At 44.1% G+C, this 20,623-nt stretch overlaps 1 protein-coding gene across 1 annotated transcript in view; it reads left to right on the forward strand.

Moving 5' to 3' along the window:
- LOC138292317 (thiol S-methyltransferase TMT1A-like) overlaps positions 1-20,623 on the forward strand; it is a 196,682-nt gene that overhangs the window by 89,227 nt on the left and 86,832 nt on the right. The window contains exon 2 of the mRNA XM_069230862.1: positions 4,502-5,178. Within this exon, the coding sequence (XP_069086963.1) occupies positions 4,681-5,178 (498 nt within the window). The 5' untranslated portion in view covers positions 4,502-4,680. The remainder of the gene's footprint in view (positions 1-4,501; positions 5,179-20,623) is intronic.

Here is a 20,623-nt window from a genome sequence, read left to right on the forward strand (position 1 = left end):
TTGCCAAAGGGCTTCAGCAATCCAGGCCAAAGGAGTTGGAAACAAATTGAACAAGGTGGGACTTAAGGCAGAGCCCTGGTAAATCCAGCTGTTAGTTCACATGGTTTTGACGAGTGAGGTGGCATGCAAATTTGTTGACTCCGACCAGCCAAAAAGGAGGCGAACCAGTCGTAGGCTAATCCTGACACCCTAGTAGCATGGAGAGGCACTAGGAGTTTTGAGTGGGGGACAATATCAAAGGCAGCCGACAAATCTAACATTATCAGCATAGCCTTGATCCCGCCCCCTAATCAAGAGTGCTTTTAAAGTCTTCTGCCACCTCCACTAGCGCAGTCCCTGTGCTAAACCCAGGCCTAAAGCCTGATTGGCTAGGGTGAAGTAGATTATTGCCATCCAAGTAGGCTGATAGCTGATGGTTCACTTGTTTTTCCAAGATCTTGAAGAAAGCAAGAAGAGAATTAGGCCTGTATTTGGAGGTGCTGCAAGGATCAGCTGAAGGTTTTTTAGTAGGGGCAAGATCTTAACTTGTTTCCAGGAACAGGGTACTATTGGAGTTGTTAAAGACATGTTGAGTTACCCATATTAATTAGAGGATTGATGATGGACGCCCCCGCCGCTAATAATTTAAAACCATGATCTGCGGGTGAGCCCGGATTTTAAGGTACGTATCGCTTGCAGTGAGCTCTCCAAAGTTATTGGCTCAAAAGGAGGGTAGCCGAGACTGGGTTTATACATTCAGCCTGCAATTTGTCAACTAGTTCTGCACCTGGCTTTGATCCATTGACAGACTGGTTTGATTATTCAGAATTTTTGTCTGGAAATAAGTTACTAGTTGTTCACACCACACTGGAGATGCATGGTGAGTCCTAACACTTGCTGATAAAGGTGTAAAATGTTTGACAATAGCAAAAAAGTTCTTTAGAATTATTCTTTGAATTCTCAGTTTTATTTTCCTAGAAGGCTGTATTTGGCAGTTCGGATAACCATCCACATGGTTTTTCTTACGAGCTAATTTATATCTTTCCTTGGCATCAATATTCTACTCTCTCCTCCACTGCCTTTCTAGAACTGTACAACTTTTTTCTCTGTTTTAAGATTATCTGAAAACCAGGGGCAGTATGGCCTACTTCTGCTGGTTCTGCAGGGGAAAGGAAGGGATGCAGTATCAATGGCATACTTAATCCAGTTGTCCAGCAGCTCTACATCCTTCTGTAGCTCACCTAACAAAGAAGGCAAGCTAGCTTAAAAGGCGGTTGAATTTTTTGAGATGCTCGATATGTTTCTACACACACAGCATCGGAGCCTGCAGTTTTTGTTAAAACCTGCCATACAAATTTGATCAACTAATGATCAGTACCGCCCATAGGTATAGGATCTTCCACTAACAGTGATTTGTTGGAGAACACTTGTTCTATAATGTGTCCAGCCTGATGTGTAGGTTTCAATATAGATTGGCTGAGCTCTAAGGGTACTATAATATCTCTGAGCTCTCTTGTCACACTGTCTTCCACTTTGTCCATATGTATATGCTCCATAAGCCACTCGTTTACATTCCAAGCATAGGAAAACTGTAATTATCTATCAGCAGTTGTTTCAGTACAGCAATTTTTTCCACTTGTATGTGACGAAAATCTTCTAAGATCTGCAGTTTCTGCAATTGCCACACCGAATAAGTAGACTTAAAGGCCTCCAAAACTGCAAAATACAATTTAACTGAGCCTAGGGTATTGTTGAAGAATTCTGTAATCAAACTCTATAGTTACACATTCAATACTCTTTTATGCAGAGCAAGTGAGGAAAATCTCCAGTTTATATAAGTCAAGGAAACCACTATTTCTAGAAACAAAAACACCTGATCTGAGAAGAGTATGCAATAAATATCCACCCTCCAACACCTATTGAGCAATCTCAGCACTAATAAATTAGTAACCCAATCTTGAATGGCTGTCTTGCCTGAAGAATAGGAGGAGAAGGCTTTATTTGAACCCCTTTTGTAAGCTACCTGGTATTTACAAGGTGATGCTCATCTAACAGCCGTGAGAGAGGTCGCCCCAGCTTGAGTTGGCGGATTTGGACCCATTTGAATGACGATGTCACAGACGGAGTGGGTGAGAGCTTGTAAAGGGGTGCAGAGTGTCCAGCAATGCGCTCTTTGATACTTCGTGTGTATGTTGTTATACTGCACTAGTTTTAAACACCAACGACGCTTCGGAAACGGCTGGGATGGGGTACAGACGTCATTAACCGTGATCTGACTATATGTTAGACATGTCGGAGTTTAGATGGCATATGTTGCTGTTGGGAGGAGAACGAAGGTATGACATGCAGAATAGAGACGATACAACAACCTATGTAACTCAACTGCTGCATGAGATCTTGTCGGTTTTCCTTGTTATAAAAACAAACAAAAAACATAAAGGAAAACAAACATCATAGAGTATTCAGTGATTCTATCCCCGTAACTTGCAAACTCGGCTATGTGGCGAACATCTCATTCACCAGCTGTTGCTGGCCAAGCGTGGAGTTGCAATAGCATATTTAAGGGGACTATCCCCCGTCCCCTTCCCCCAACTAAAACAGATGAGTACTTACAAGATTCTGCTCATTAAAATGACCCGGCTGAATGCTGTTCTTCAACACGCCCATAACAAACCAATTGATATTTGTGGCTCGTTATGCCAATTTCTGGATTGAATGAAACAGCCTGATGTGAAGAAACGTAACTGAAGCCTATATTGATAAGTATGAATTTAAAATAATGTTTTTCAAATGGCCAGCTGTTGTATATGCTAGATGCTGCTCGAATGGGATGAACCAACTGTGCACTAGTCTCTGATTTAGCATTATAGAATGTTATGACGCGTCTAAATGTTTATTTTTAGAGGACTTGCTTTGCTATTATGTCTTAATGCCTCTGTGTGAAATTGCCCTATGACTGCAACTATAATGCCTTTCATTTGACAAAAGGTAATGTGGTAATGTTTTTACTGTCCTTTCGATTGAGGCTTGATTGTATTGCATTTCTGTTTTGATTTTCCTCATTCCTGACCTTATTTTAGAAAATACAATTAAAAAAACGTAAATATGTTTTTAGAAACCACCCCGGAGGGTTGCCTGTTTAGGAATATCCATTTGATATGTGTTTCTTTCAGTAAGCCTTTTTATCAAATTGCACACCTGTTGTCAGATTAGACGACAGAGGCACAAGGTGCCCAGCATCAAACAGTTTGGGAAAGTTGGAAACCAGATAGTGTAATTAAGTACTTTGTTTTTACAAAGCCTATATATAATTTAACACCATATTACATTTTTGGTGAATAGATAATGAGATGGCGCACGCCGCAGTCATATCCAGTTTTTTTTTTTTAACCACAAGTCTACTAGTACCCTTTAGACTAATTCAAAATACTACAAATCTTGAACAAAAAATGGAGACAGAGGAATGAGTTAAAAATGGATTAAAGCCATGTTTCATGCTACCACAGTTTCCAACTAGTACTCTAGCCAACAACTGGGGTGGCACTCCTTCTGATGGAAACCAAGGGACTATCTTTTTCAGGAAAATGTCACAGTACGGTGCGCCCAGTATTCTGCACTGTGAATTCCAGCACATTTAGGTAAAGAGTTAAAGCTGGTATTAAATGTTAGTGGTGTCTGCCACCACAGTAAATTGTCCACGTTGTGAGGGGTCTGTTCAGTAGTTTTCTCTGTTGTCTATACTTGTCTCTCGCTGTGTATCGCTTTGTCTTTGATTTCTGTCTTTCTCTTTTCTCCATATCTCTTAGTCTGTCTCGTCTTTCTCTTTTCTCTCAGTGTTTGTCCCCGGTTTTCTCTCCCTTTCTATGTCCGACTCCGTATATTGGTCTTTTCTTTGTGTTGCTGTATTTATCCGTCACTCTCTGTTTTCCTGTCTTTCCCTTTCTGTATCTGTCCACGTTTTTCTCTCTGTTTCTCTCCCTCTGTGTTTCACTTACTCCCTCCATGTCTTTCTCTGGCCATTTCTCTCTCTTCCCATCTCGGCCTGTCTTGAGCCCTTCTTAATAGCTTCGACAAACTGTTCTGGTGCTCAGAGGTTTATTTTGTGTTATATGAGAAATTAAAACTTTTGGCTGTGAATGGTCTGGCGTAGAATTACAAAACTTGGGTGTTCGGTGCTTTATTTTCGTGTCATATGTAAACTGAAAACCCTTTGGGTGTATAATGATGTGAACAGCCGTGGCCTTTCTTAATGATGCCGACAGTACCAAGTAATTGGCCAGATCTGCGGGGGGGGGGCAGCAGGAGGATTTAGTGGGTGTCTTCTTTGCCTTCATCTGTAGGACACCAGACCCTTCGTTTTTTCTAAAAATGTAACTGAATTGAAAGTTCAGGGCAGTACGATTTTTTTCAAAGCAGAAGTGGAGGAATGCTTTTATTGGAAAGTTTCATTAACTAAATGTATGTGGTCTTTTGAACGTCTTGACAGATTACATAATAATATTGATGCTGTCTTTCTTTTCAGAGCCCTTATACTTTTCTGGAAGCTACGTGTCATCATTTGCCACGTGATACCGTTACACCATTACTTGGATACAAGAGCTTGTGTATTGTCAAGCACGTGACCTAGTTGGCCGATCTTTTTCTTACAAGTACAATTCAAGGACAAAGCTCTTCATATTAAATCCAATTGCCATTGGTGCAATGGCGATAACCGTAAGCATTTTGCAAGTCTGCGTGTCGATCCTTGCACTTCCTATTCATGTGCTGGCTTTCCTAGGACTGTGGAAGCCAGTGGTTCAGAAGATTTTCCCTTACTTAATGCAAAGGTTATCCGTATCATACAATCGAAAGATGGGCGAACACAAAAAAGATCTTTTCAGCAACCTATCTGAGTTCGCTGGCAGTTCAGGAGAGCTAAGGGTCCTAGAGGTTGGCTGTGGCAGTGGCGCAAATTTCCAGTTTTACCCGCGAGGTTGCAAAGTCGTCTGTGTCGATCCAAACCCTAATTTTCAGAAGTATCTAAGCAAGAACGTTGCAGAAAATGAGCACGTGCATTTTGAGCGCTTCCTGATAGCTTCTGGGGAACATATGTCTCAAGTGGCGAGTGGCTCCGTCGACGTGGTTGTGTGTACCCTGGTGCTGTGCTCCGTGAAAAGTGTGGAGGTGTTCCTAAAAGAAGTAATCCGAGTCCTCAGGCCTGTGAGTACACAGTAATGCAATGCACTGCAGGGCGTTGCAGCTGGGAGAAGAAATGGATGGTTACAGTTAACATAGGTGCAGTTAGCGCGCCATTGGCTTATCTATTTCATAATAGTAAGTGGCTGGACACTGCCTTAAGGTGGATAAATCTTTTGAGTTGTTTAAATTATATATAGATTGTATGTCATGTAATACAACATCATTAAATAATAACAATCACCAAAGAGTCAGCAAAGAACACACCATGACCAATTTGGACACGGATGACCACACCTTTTAGTATCAATTAAATATTTATTTCCCTATATTGACAGTGCTAAGGTCACAAAAATTATTGTCAACACCAAATGGTACAAATAAAGAAGCATCACAGGCTGACGAATTGGCCTGAGGAATCTTAGTTTAAACAAAGCAAATATAACAAACTCGATAGTTTCAACACAAATCAATAACATGAATATCTGTGTAAGAGAGAAGATACATTTGATTTAGAAATAAAATGATAATAGGCATAGAGAAAAACACCTCACTAACCTCAAATTAGCATTAGCATGTTGGGCTTCATGCAAAAAGTTTTAGTAACAAAAATAAAAAAAATAAAAACAGCTAGCTATGGCGCTATCAAAAACAATTAGCAGCAGTATAAAAGCAGTAGCAGATGGTACCTGGAAAATAAAAGACCAATAACATTGCACAGAGCAGTATAATTATCAATCCTAAGGAAATCAGCAAAACAGCACAGCTTCACCAGAGGGTCAGCAACATCAGCATCGGTGCAGGGAAAAGAGGTGACAGTTCAGAATTTGGACTACAAGTTCTCTGAACCATCAAATTATCTAAAGCAGGCAGCAAAGCGCTACAGGCTCTAAGCATTGAGTGCTAAATTAAGCACCAGCATCACTGCATGGAGCATGGGAAATAACTCAAAATAATACAGTACCAAAATGTCAGTAGACTGACTGGCAAAGCAAGAAATGTCAAAGTGACAGAACATAAAAATGAGAAGTGAAGTCTCTGGAAGCCAGGAAGCAATGAACCCCAAATGTCTGATTCTCAAACATTAAATAAACTTGCTAAACTTTTCCCAATGGGTAAAAACTTCATATGGAAAGGGATCATCCAATCATAAAACATCAACTCATCAGAATTACATTTAAAATATCATATTATTAACTTAAATGCTTTGTGTTTTGCTGCTTTTTCTTTTTATGTAAGCCCAAATTATATTAATTGTTGCATACTTGAACGGTTCAGTAGAGGCCTTTGTTCAGCCACTCCAAAACACACTGCTGCCGGATGATAGTTACAAAGAAGTAGAAACATTTTCAAATCAATTTTTTCCCTCGAGAGAAACACATTCCATTAGTACAAAGACCGAATAAACACTGATTCAAACAAAAGAAGCTTGTAATTCTACGGAGATAATCTCATGCAGTTGATACTTTCTAAGCCTGGCAGACAGATAACTACACACTGTGGCCTTGCTCAACTACAGACACAGCAGAGAACAAGAAATACTCACTTCAAAAGAAATACATTTAATTAATAAAGGGGCATATTTATACTCCGTTTGCGCCGAATTAGCGTCGTTTTTTTCGACGCAAATTCGGCGCAAAACCAACGCCATATTTATACTTTGGCGCTAGACGCGTCTAGCGCCAAAGTATGAGGAAAGAGCGTCATTTTTTTGCGTGAACGCCTTCCTTGCGTTAATGAGATGCAAGGTAGGCGTTCCCGTCCCAAAAAATGACTGCGACACAAATGCGTCGTATTTATACTCCCGGGCAAAAATCACGCCCGGGAGTAGGGGGGCAAAAAACCCCGCATTTGCGCCTCTTTTTAACGCCTGGGTCAGGGCAGGCGTTAAGGGACCTGTGGGCTCAAAATGAGCCCACAGCTGCCTTCCCATGCCCCCAGGGACCCCCCCTGCCACCCTTGCCCACCCCAGGAGGACACCCAAGGATGGAGGGACCCATCCCAGGGACATTCAGGTAAGTTCAGGTAAGTATAATTTTTTTTTTTTTTTGGCATAGGGGGGCCTGATTTGTGCCCCCCTACATGCCTCAATGCCCAATGACCATGCCCAGGGGACATAAGTCCCCTGGGCATGGCCATTGAGCAAGGGGGCATGACTCCTGTCTTTACTAAGACAGGAGTCATGTAAATGGCGTCTGGGCGTCGTTAAAAATGGCGCAAATCGGGTGGAGGCGATTTTTTAGCGTCAACCTGACTTGCACCATTTTTAAGACGCCCTAACGCCATTTTCCCCAACGCCGGCGCTGCCTGGTGTACGTGGTTTTTTTCCACGCACACCAGGCAGCGCCGGTCTGCTAGCGCCGGCTAACGCCATTCAATAAATACGGCGCCCGCATGGCGCTTCAGAATGGCGTTAGCCGGTGCTAAACTTTTTGACGCTAAACTGCGTTAGTGCAGTTTAGCGTCAAAAAGTATAAATACGGGCCAAAGTTTTTAAACCAGTTTGAGATTCAAACAAAGTTCGTGTTATACAGCGGACATGAAATCATTCTACCAACGTTGCAGTTTTCAGTGCTTTGGCAGACCTTCAACATTAGCTGTGGCCTTGCTCTGCTAGCGGCACAGCAGGAACCCAAGAAATACTTGTATTATTTCAGCATTTATTTTTGCAGAGAACATGTTCTTAAAGAGACAGAATATTTTTCTCATCACTAAGTTAATACATTTTATAAAACATATGCAGGCCTTTCACTTTATGGAGGCCACTAAGTAAGGCACAATTTTCATGTTAACATCTATTTTTTCATTTAAAGCATTTCTCATATTAATACATCATTATAAAAACATATAAGATAATTATTTATGTCAGAATATCTGCGCTCACAGTGCTACTAAGTAGCAAAATAAAGAAAGAAATTGGTCACAATGCTTTAACATCTGCATAACCGAAGTTGGCCAAATGTAAAGGGGTTAGGTATTAAGAAACGGGACTCATTTAATTTTCATCAGAATTGATTAGAGAGGTGCTCGCCTGGTAGAATTCACCCTCCCACCATTGGTGAAAGATGCCCAGCCTGGAATCAAACCCAGAACGGAAGGTTAGCGCAGGAGGGACCAAAGCACTCGGACTATCAATAACAAGTAGAAAAGTCAGATGGTAGTTTTTAGTTTTTACAAACTTGGGTCGAGGTGCTTACAGCACAGCATCTATGTTCAGGGCTTATCATGGCCAGCCGTTTATCATAGAATTGCACTGCAGAATCGACTGGGTTCAATCTATTTGCTTGAGACTTAGCTACAAATTTGTGGATTTGTCAACTTTACTTGTACATCAGAAATATACTAAAGTTTTCAGCCTTGAGAGTCCAAGGGAAAAACATGTGTTGGCTGCTGTTCTGTGAGCATACTGTCATGCTTACAAGAATCCTTCTGGGAACTTGAAGAATAAACATGCAATTTTAAGAAAAACTACCATCCGACTTTTGAACTTGTTATTGATATCAGTTTGCTTTGGCACCCCCTTGACATTAAGTGGCAAAATAAGATGGCCAGTTTTGTTTAATTTCAGCCTTATTCAATAACGTGAGAAAACTTTTTACCATTAACATTTTAGCCTTGACCTCAGACAAAAAAGATAATGGTGCAGCCGCAACTAGATGCTGCGTCATTCTGTGGGCACACATGTATGAAGACAGATGCACTTACGTGTCACAACATGTGCACATACCTACAGAATGAGATGGGCACCATTTTCTTTTGTTTTTTTATTTACCAATCCAAGATAAACTGGCAAGTAAACAAATTGAAGTTTACTTGAGCAACAGCACATTTTGGAGCTGGCCAGCAGCAAATGACATCTGCCAGGGCTCCAAAAATCTTACAATTAAAAAAATAAATAAAGCACTGCAATGAGTTGGGAGAGCAATGGTGGAACAAGTGGGAAGAGCAGCAACAAGGAGTAGCATGGGTGCAATGAAAACAGCCCAAGCTGAGGGGGAACTTTAAAAAAAAAAAAAAAAAGTCTGGTGAGGAAAGCACTGGACGAGCTTAGGTGGAGGAATGAGGGACCACACATGTAGGGGTGTTTTTGTAGGTGGGAGCAACACAGAAGGGCTAGGGCTACAATCTCATGTAGTGCTAAAACAAAAAAAGTTGTTCTCAAAATAAGAGCAGTGGAAGGATAAAAGTTGTAGTAAAGGGGATATTGTCTATGGGAAAGGCAAGCACACCATAAATGAGAAGCAAGAAAATAAGAGTGACAATAAAGCCAAACAATGACCAAGCTATAAGCCAACCTTACGTTTTTGGTATGGCCACAGTGGATATTTCGCTACTAAATCACTAAACCTGCCTGGTAAGCAGGATGTAAACAAGCATTGGTAAAGCCAATAGGTTTTGTCTATGCAACAATGTCTTTTAGCCACATGGTACAGCAGCATGGCTTAAGGTTATGAAAGAAAACGCTATGAGGCACCATAGCTAGCCTTGTCGTAGTTTCCCACCTAACCTTTAGCCATGCTGCACAGCAGCCACTCTGCTTAACATATGGCTAAAAAAAACAAAAAAACATAGTTACAGTCAATACCTCTCACATAGGCGCAACCTATTAGGTTTGCCAATGCTTGTTTCTAGGCTTCTACTATAAACCGAGAATCAACTTCTCCTCAACTCAATCACCTCCAATCATGGTACATAGCTATGCCTGAGGTTGTGACCCTGAACCGTTGCTGCTGTGTGGGGAATTCAGCGAGGGTTTCACTTGCCTTGCATGCAAAGTCACTAGCCCACTGTATGCTTGCAGGCATGTGCTCATCACAAAGGGCTCAAACAATCTACATGTCTGGTGTGTTATAAAACTTAAATAATTAAAACAAATACAGTTGAATGCTATCGATTCAGATGAATATTCATCCTATTGGACTGTAAAAGCACTGCAATCATTTATTTATCCCCACAAATGTATGTCTGCAAAAGATTTGCCTGTCTCATACGAACTTTTAATTCAGCCATCCATCTCAGAACTCGCCAACGTATCTTTATCCCTTGCCCATATTATTTTCTCCTTAACCTCCTCCCCCCCACACACTTTTCATATTACGCCACCTACAGTGTTCGGTATATAACATGTAGGTCACAGGCAACTTCCCAATGGGCTCATTCAGCGTTTGACCCTTCAGATGTCAGTAACATTCATATCATTGTGTAGGTAACACTAATATCTGTTATTAAAGTGCTTCCTCACTGGAGTTTATGCTGTACATAAAACAAATCATTGCTATTCCCAGTTCCTTCCTCTTACCAGTATGCAAACCTGGCATGTTACATGTCTGCCCATGAGAGTGCTTGTCAAGTTACAGGAAGATCTCATGGGTTATGCCGAAAGCATGCCTGGTCAATGCATAAAAGATTAAGGCTCTCAGTATGACACTTTGCTGCCCGCCAATGCCATACTGCCATCAGGCCGCCTGTGCGGCCTGAACCCCACCGGCCTTATTATGGTTTCCCCACTGGGCCAGCAGGCGGAAATGGTGTTTCCAACCGCCAGCCCAGCAGGAAACAGGGCCTTAACATTGCAGCCGGCTGCAATGTGGAGGTGCAGCAGCACCCGCCATGCAATTTGGACAGTGGAATGCGTGATGGGGCTGTGCATGGGGGCCCCTTGCACTGCCCATGCCAAGTACATGGGCAGTGCAGGCACCCCCCTTCTCCCACGAGTCCACCATTCTGCCAACCTTTCCATGGTGGTGTTTACCACCATGGACAGGCTGGCGGATGAGGACTCTTAATCCCCAGGGCAGCGCTGTGGTTGGACCGTGGCAGCTCAGCCACGGAAATAATGTGGGTGTCTGACCGCCACAGCGGTGGCGGACCGACAGCCGCCGGGGTTATAATGACCCCCAAAACATCTGATTCAGAGCAATTTTAATCCTTCATTGGGCGTGGAGCAACAAGACCACCAGAAACAAGCATCAAGGTTTCTAACTCCTTGCATGAAAACAAGGCTAAAAAAAATAACACACAAAAACTAAATTTGGTGTTAAGGAAGGGCAAATAAAAGGATTACAATGAAAAGCTTCATCTCCCAATCAATGTAATTTGACAAGTTAAACGTGCAGGCTTCAGCAGCGACTCTGTAATAATAATTAATAAACACTGTGACTGATGATATTATCAATGGAAACGTGCCCACATTTAACAAGGTCATCAAGGCAAAGCAAAAGAGCTTCTTCAGTCTGCAAATCCTTTTACCCAGGGCTAGGGTTCATTACCTATTTTATTGTTAAATCACTACGACCTGTCAAAGTGCTTTTTTTGTTATACAACAAGGATAACTGAGGCTGTGTGGGCGAGGTGGGGCAACGTGGAAATGAAAAGAGGGCGGATCGGCGGAGAGAAGGGTAACAAGCATTTGCAATGCAATGGGTCTAGCGTTTCCTCTAGTTTAGCATTGTAAACTCCTAACTGGACTTTTCTTGCCACATAAACTGAAAATGAAAAGTAAAACAGTTTCACATAAGCGAGCCGACGCCTGTCATGAGTGCAAATCACACACACACATACACAAAAGGAAACAGAAGTTCGCTCAAAGTGAAACGTATCCACAAAGGTGCAACTATCCATGTAACCGGCAAAAGTGCAACTATCCATGTAACAGGGTCGGTGTCATGCAAAGCGCCAGACTACTGCCCAGCGAGATCGTGGTGCCTGCGAATTAAAAAGACAAAGTAGCCCAGAAACCATATGTAAAAAATGGAGCCTCATATGTTTTCAGTAATTGGCCGGTGCGCCCGAGGCGGGCTAAACACTGGAAAAGGCGTGACATATGCATGCCTTTCACTAATTAAATGAAGCGAATTTTAAAAGGCAAGCCACAAACCAACCTGATGGGTGTGGTTAAAAGGTCACAAAGAGATTACAGCGGGGACAGAGCGCTTTGAGCTTGACAGCCTGTGGTGTCTGCTTCATAGTACTTTTTTATCATGGCAGGTGGGGATAAAAAAAAACTGACCGCGGGAGGGTGCGTAAAAAGGAACAAACAAAGACAATGGGAGGGAGCATGCAAACAAGGAAATACGAAGCAGGACAAGGGAAAAGTACAAGAGTGTGCCAGCTGCAAAAGACGCACTCTGTAGAATACTTCAACAAAAAGAGCAGGGCAACACTGATGATAAAGGAGGAAGGGCGGGTGGGGAGAAGGGAAAAAAGTGCTATGATACAGCCAGCAGTGCCCGCTCCATAGTGATTTTCTTTTAGTGGGTAGGGGGGGGGGTAACACTCACAACAGGAGAGATGATGAGAGGCACCAAAGAAGCACAGACAACAGGCGAGAGGATGACAGGAAGCAGACGAACAAAGGAGTAATACACATGGAAAGAAGCTGCAAAATGCGCAGTCTGAGTGCTAAAAAAAACCAAGTAGCTCTGAAGGGGGCAAGCAGCGAAAGGACACGAGTACTTTGGTTTTCTCCAGGGGAGGACTGAAGAGGAAGCCAACCAATGATAAGCAATGGACAGGCTCTAAGCCCCCTGTATATAAACACAATTTCTTGTGCGTGACAAGGCATGCACTGTCTCAGGCGAGACCCAAAAAAGAGACTATATTTTGCCACCGCAATTCTTTTATCACAAGAAAAAAAGCTGATCTGTCTGCTGCGAACTACAGATAGCAAATTTGTGTAGAGTGGTTAATAACAGCTTTGTAGCCAGACACCCACACTCTCGAACCTTCTGTTCTGAACATCTGATTTCTCCCTGCAACTCACATTCTACAGCCAAGCACTAAGCTCTCACCACTAGGTTTACTGCATGTCACCTGCTGCTACCTGAAACCCATGCCACGCACAGCAAGCCCCAAGGAAACATTGTTTTTTCTCAGTAGGTCATATTATTTTAAATATTTACTTTTTTAATTCTTTTGCTCTAAGCATGTCTCCAGAGGAGACCATGCAGTGTAAACACAATCGATTAACAACAGTTTTAACATCCCAAAATATACCTCAACTGGAAGTTCACACTTTCGAAGCTTTTGAGACTGTGTTAAATCTCAATTGAATGAGGCAACGTGTCCCAAGGTAGGGCACCTCCACACATCAATAATAAGAAAATACAGTCAATTAAGTAAAGTGCTACTCCAATAACCGAGTTCTAAAAAAGCGGAGCAGTTAAACGGTTTTATTACAAAATTCAGAAATAAGGCAATTTAGTCAATGCATATGAATACAAACATCTACATGTGTGTTGTGTTATAACACTGAAATAATAAAACAAATACAGTTGTATGCTACCAATTCAGATGGATAGTCATCCTATTGAGGCTGTCACTGTAGTGTGAGGAAATGAATCATTAACAAATCAGAACACAGGAATTTTTAACATCATATTGCCTTGCCACTACCTGAATAATTATTCTTCACCCTCTATGCTAATGTCATCTGGAGATAACAGAACAAACTAGATACGAATACAACAATTTGTTATATGAATAAACAGGACACAGTGACCTAGCAGAAAGATCATGAAGAAATAGTTGCAGTTTTGTGACTGAGCCAGGGAAAGTTTATGGGAGCCAGCAGGAATAATGACAGTGCAAATAAACTAATAATATTCTACTTGACTTCCTGCTGCAGAAACGACAGACAGTGAGATGTGCAGGGGGAGGAAAGAGCGCCATCCATTTAAAATATCATGGTGACCTAGTTGACCAGAGTCAGAAAACCGGCCTTTACACTTCATAAGAAAGTTGTTTCAAAACAATAGTTCTAGTTATGTGTAGATGTTGAATCAAGTGTTTAAATGTATTCTGTACCTTAATGAAGCACAAAAATATAGGAGCACAACAATCCATAACAACCTCCCTTCCTCTGTTTGTTCTAAGCACACTAATCACTAGGTACATAGCTACTCAAATTAGACAACAGTTATAACAGGCTGCATCACTTTTTACTTCCTGCGTATTGTTTCCGTCAATTTTAGCTGGTTGAGTACGATCCTTGACATCTTCCATCTCAAATTCTTCTCTCTCTTTAACAATTTTCCTTTGCTCTTACTCCCACATTTTAAAAACCAATACTTAGAAAATGTGAACAGCAGAAACAAGCCAATTCTAATCTAAACATACCCCCTTCCCCGACTATTAAACCATCCCCGCCAATGTTGCTAAAACTCTTTTTATCACTAATCCAAGAACATACGACCTCTCACGAGCTATGCTCTTCTAAGGCTTGGACTTCATGACAAATTTTTACGATATTATTCACATATGCATTAATAACACTACTATTATCACATATGAATGTGCAGCACTCCCTAGCCTTCAGTTCCTTGCAAACACAGACTTCCTACACATAAAGGATAACTAGCGCAAAGCGGTTCTGAATTATCATTGCACACACATAGCAAGTAACTCCGAATGAATCAGTGTTAAAGTGCTGGGCATGTTAGATGTAAGCAGATCCACAAGCGCAGAAAAAAAGTCTAGTCTTACATCATTCATTACCACACCTATAGATAGGTCGAGAGCTCCTAATATATCTAATAGTATCTGTCCAAAGCCATGTTACATTCTCTTCATACTAACAGCATCATTTTTTTCCACCATAAGGCTTGTATATTCTACTAGCGTGTTAAAGCTTCTTAATAAAGTGCCTGCAACCAACTTCATTCTATGGCACCACTGATACTCCCCACTACATGTATACTTTACAAATCTCCCCTAAGATGCTGTGACCTAGATGGTGGTAGCAAGAAATCCATGCCACCTACTCCTTGACTTGATAAATATGATACTGCTGAATTGTAGATCTCCCCCAAAACATGGCATGGAGAATTTCACCCTCCTTGAAGATAAGTCTCCAGATACTTTGTTTTTTTAATTTTTTTTTGTCCTCCTACTCCTCACAGAAACTCCTATATTAGCCCCGTGGTTAATCCTGGCACCATTTCCCGAGAGGAGCTGATCATGCCTAGGAGCCCCCATTTTCTTTCATATAGACGTTGCGTGGTAAATGGTATACATGTGCCACCCAGTCTAACGAGAGATGGGGAGGAGGAAAAATAATCATTGGACATTAACAAACCAAACCTCTTTTATACGCTCCCTATTAGACTATAAGCATATTCATCTTCATTGCCAACCAAGCAGAGGGGCCCACATTTCCTCTTTCCTCTTGCATGAGCCTTCCACCGCCAAGTCCATTTTTGCAAAAGAGAGAAGGGCTTGCAGCCAATCTTTGAACAAGGGAGGCGTATTCACCGTCCATTTTCGACAAAGTTCCCTCCTGGTCACCAAGATGGAGTAAAAAATTAAGTCCTTGTGTGCTTTACTGACATTGTACCTTTCTCCAGCTGCCCCTTGCGTCTGGCCATAAATAATCAAAGGGAGAGTTACCAAAACCTCCCATCCCAACACATGAGAGAGATATTTACAAAGATCTTTCCAAAAAAGCTCCACCCCTGGACACTCATAAAACATATGAAGATCAGAAGCAAGCTGTAAGTCACATTTGGGACACTTAGGGCCTGATTACGATTCCGGCGGGCGGCGGAGGCCGCCCGCCAGAATTCCACCCTCCATAATACCGCTCCGCGGTCAGAAGACCGCGGAGGGTATTATGAGTTTTTCCCTGGGCTGGCGGGCGGTCTCCAAAAGACCGCCCGCCAGCCCAGGGAAAAACTCCCTTCCCACGAGGATGCCGGCTCGTAATAGAGCCGGCGGAGTGTGAAGGTGTGACGGGTGCTGTTGCACCCGTCGCGTATTTCACTGTCTGCAAGGCAGACAGTGAAATACATTTTGGGGCCCTCTTACGGGGGCCCCTGCAGTGCCCATGCCGTTGGCATGGGCACTGCAGGGGCCCGCAGGGGCCCTGCGACTCCCCCTCCCGCCATCTGGTTCCCGGCGGGAGAACCGCCAGGAACTGGATGGCGGGAGGGGGAGTCGGAATCCCCAAGCCGGCGCAGCAAGCTGCGCCGGCTTGGAGGATTCCATGGGGGCAGCGGGAAACCGGCGGGAGACCGCCGGTTTCCCTTCTCTGACCGCGGCTAAGCCGCCGCGGTCAGAATGCCCCGCGGGGCACCGCCGGCCTGTCGGCGGTGCCACCGCGTCCCGCAGCCCTGGCTGAAGTAATCCGCCAGGGTCGTAATGACCACCTTAATTGCCTTGTTACTGCCTAATCGAGAGAGTCTCCCTGGGGATAGCTATGCTCTATGAATTGTAAACAAATGATTCCTCCAAAGAGATGCCGGCTTGGCAATCTTAAACAGAGTTGACATAGAGGATTCCCACCACTGCACCACTTTTCCCTGTGGCATAATCTTTCCCCATAGGAAAGTGGGCAGTGTAAATTCCCTATCCAGACCTTCTAGTACCTCCCAATACCAACTTGAGACTCGCTTAAGTCTGGGGGACTCAGATAACACAAATTCTTCCAAAAAGCCGGCAGCCCCACATATCACTCGTGATTCCCGTAGCCAGCCTTTTATTTGAGCATACTTCAATATAGAGAAGGTACACCCCAGCTTCACCTCAAGATCTTCCAGAGAAATTAGTGCTCCTTCGCTAAACAAATCCCCCAAAGACACTATCCCTGCCTTCTTCAATGGTAATGCTAAACGGTCCTTAAAACAGTCAGGGGTACCAGGAGAGTCACAAATTGGAGCATATGGACTGTAGTAACTGACTCCTGCCGCCAGCCTTAAATGGTACCAACTTGTCGCAAGATCGCAGAGGATTTTAAATTTTATTTTTTTAAAGAATTTTGGATCGCCAAACTTAAAAGGATATCCCTTAACGGCTCCTTTGACCGTGCTTAACATAGCTTTAAACATTACACCGACCGCCGAGGCGTCAGGAGTGGAAAACAGTATTTTTAGAGAATTCAGTTGAAATGCCCAGGCATAATAGTTCAAATCCGGGAGCGCTAGCCCCCCTTTTTCCCCTCTTTCTCCTCAGTTTTTTCCATGAAATCCTAGATCCTTTTGATGCCCAAATAAAAGAGGTAATAGCCTGTTGAAACTTTAACAAATGCTGCTTATGTATTAATAAAGGTATAGAGCTATACAAAATTTTAGTTTAGGCAGAATCATGTTCTCCAAATTAACCCTCCCTACCAATGTCAGGGGAAGGTACATCCATCTCTGAAGGGATCTGCACCCTTCCTCTATCACTGGTTTTAGAATCGTCATTGCAAGTAGATGAATATCCTAGTATAGAGAATCCCTAAGTATCTAATTTCTCTCCTCAGTTGTATCTGTCCCACTGACAAATGATTCTAAGCCATAGCCTCTGTTTTCTCTGTATTTACCCGAAATCCTGAAACTTTACCAAAATCTTCAGCTAAGGACAAAAGCATAGGCAGGGCAGATACCATGTCAGCCGTATAAATTATAAGGTTGTCAGCATACAGAGCCACCTTTTTTCACCCAATCATTGCACTTAAAGGGAGTAATAACCGAATTGCCTCTTATTTTCCTGGCTAGTGGCTCTATATACAAATAAAACAACAACGGGGAGAGAGGACAACCCTGCCTAGTGCCCCTCGGGAGCTTCAGAGGCTCAATAAGATTACTGTTTACTAAAAGTCTAGCAATGGGATCTCTGTATATTAAATCTATAGCTCCACACAAGTTTTCTCCTAAACCAGCTGATCTCAGGATGAATATTAAGTACCTCCAGTTCCCCCTATCAAAGGCCTAAGTTTAAAGAAGGATCTCACAGAAGGGGTGATTTTAGGGGCAACGCTGTTATTTTTTTTGCCGCAAAAGACCTCCAGACCATTTTTTTAAGGTCTGGCCCCCTACCCGGGTGATACTGACTTCATCCCCAAGACCTGAGGCCTTTCACCTTCAGCTAAACAAGCAGAGTTAGGGAGAGAACCTTCAGTCTCCAAACAAACAGGGTCTGAGACCTTCCTACCATGTGGTTGAGCCCCACTCCACGTGTTCCACAGCAAAGTTAGTTTTGCAGGTAAGTAAAGCACCTACAGTGTTCAAAGTTGGGTCTAAGGTAGCCAACCGTTGGGGGTTCAGGGCAACCCCAAAGTTACCACACCAGCAGCTCAGGGCCGGTCAGGTGCAGAGATCAAAGTGGTGCCCAAAACACATAGGCTTCAATGGAGAAGGGGGTGCCTCGGTTCCATTCTGCCAGCAGGTAAGTACCCGTGACTTCGGAGGGCAGACCAGGGGGGTTTTGTAGGGCACCGGGGGAGACACAAGTCAGCACAAAAAGTACACCCTTAGCGGCACAGGGGCGGCCGGGTGCAGAGTGCAAACAGGCGTCAGGTTTGCAATAGGTTTCAATGGGAGACCCAGGGGTCTCTTCAGCGATGCAGGCAAGGGGGGGCTCCTCGGGGTAGCTACCACCTGGGCAAGGGAGAGGGCCACCTGGGGGTCACTCCTGCACTGGAGGTCGGATGCTTCAGGTCCTGGGGGCTGTGGGTGCAGTACGTTTACCGGGGCGTCGGATTCTTTGAAGCAGGTAGTCGCGGTCAGGGGGGCCTCGGGATTCCCTCTGCAGGCGTTGCTGTGGGGGCTCTGGGGGGGTCACTCTGGCTACTCACGGGCTCGCAGTCGCCGGGGAGTCCTCGCTGTAGTGTTGGTTTTCCGCAGGTTGAGCCGGGGGCGTCGGGTGCACAGTGGAAAGTCACACACTTCCGGCGGGAAACGTGTGGTCTTTAAAAGTTGCTTCTTTGTTGCAAAGTCGCAGTTTCTTTGGAACAGGGCCGCTGTCCTCGGGAGTTCTTGGTCCTTTTAGATGCAGGGTAGTCCTCTGAGGCTTCAGAGGTCGCTGGACCCTGGGGGATGCGTCACTGTTGCAGTTTTTCTTGAAGTTGGGAGACAGGCCGGTAGGGCTAGGGCCAAAGCAGTTGGTGTCTCCGTCTTCTCTGCAGGGCTTCAGGTCAGAAGTCCTTCTTCGTCTCCAGGTTGCAGGAATCTATCCTGCTTGGTTCTGGGGGCCCCTAAATACTCAATTTAGGGGTGTGTTTAGGTCTGGGTGTTAGTAGCCAATGGCTACTAGCCCTGAGGGTGGCTACACCCTTTTTGTGCCTCCTCCCTGAGGGGAGGGGGGGCACATCCCTAATCTTATTGGGGGAATCCTCCATCTGCAAGATGGAGGATTTCTAAAAGTCAGAGTCACCTCAGCTCAGGACACCTTAGGGGTTGTCCTGACTGGCCAGTGACTCCTCCTTGTTTTTCTCATTATCTCCTCCGGCCTTGCCGCCAAAAGTGGGGCCGTGGCCGGAGGGGGCGGGCATCTCCACTAGCTGGGATGCCCTGTGGCGCTGTAACAAAGGGGGTGAGCCTTTGAGGCTCACCGCCAGGTGTTACAGTTCCTGCAGGGGAGGTGAGAAGCACCTCCACCGAGTACAGGCTTTGTTCCTGGCCACAGAGTGACAAAGGCACTCCCCCCATGTGGCCAGCAACATGTCTGGTGTGTGGCAGGCTGGTAAAACTAGTCAGCCCACACCGGAAGTCGGGTATGTTTTCAGGGGGCATCTCTAAGATGCCCTCTGGGTGTATTTCACAATAAAATGTACACTGTCATTAGTGTACATTTATTGTGCTGAGAAGTTAGATACCAAACTTCCCAGTTTTCAGTGTAGCCATTATGGTGCTGTGGAGTTCGTGTTTAACAGACTCCCAGACCATATACTCTTATGGCTACCCTGCACTTACAATGTCTAAGGTTTTGCTTAGACACTGTAGGGGCATAGTGCTCATGCACCTATGCCCTCACCTATGGTATAGTGCACCCTGCCTTAGGGCTGTAAGGCCTGCTAGAGGGGTGACTTATCTATGCCATGGGCAGTGTGAGGTTGGCATGGCACCCTGAGGGGAGTGCCATGTCCACTTAGTCATTTTCTCCCCACCAGCACACACAAGCTGGCAAGCAGTGTGTCTGTGCTGAGTGAGGGGTCCCCAGGGTGGCATAGGACATGCTGCAGCCCTTAGAGACCTTCCCTGGCATCAGGGCCCTTGGTACCAGCGGTACCAGTTACAAGTGACTTACCTGGATGCCAGGGTGTGCCAATTGTGGAGACAAAGGTACAGGTTAGGGAAAGAACACTGGTGCTGGGGCCAGGTTAGCAGGCCTCAGCACACTTTCAAATCATAACTTGGCATCAGCAAAGGCAAAAAGTCAAGGGGTAACCATGCCAAGGAGGCATTTCCTTACAATGCTCGATTACTAGGTTCGACTGGAAAGATAAGAGGTGGCGGAGAAGCTATTATCTTTAAAATCAGATATAAATGTACTGACACACCTGTTGACAATAAAGATAGTGAATGCCTTCTGTTCGTCCCTGAACTATCACCCACTTTCACATTTTCTAGGATGCTTATCAACCAACTCCCCTGGACCTGCAACACAATTTGCACTAGCACTGCCTGAAATTGGGGCCAAAAGCAGTCTAGGCAAGGCAAATTTCACATTATTAGGAGATGGTAATCTTTCCTTTGAAGATGACAATGGGTGC

This window comes from Pleurodeles waltl, chromosome 4_2 (assembly GCF_031143425.1).
Source record: "Pleurodeles waltl isolate 20211129_DDA chromosome 4_2, aPleWal1.hap1.20221129, whole genome shotgun sequence".
Lineage (NCBI taxonomy): Eukaryota > Metazoa > Chordata > Amphibia > Caudata > Salamandridae > Pleurodeles > Pleurodeles waltl.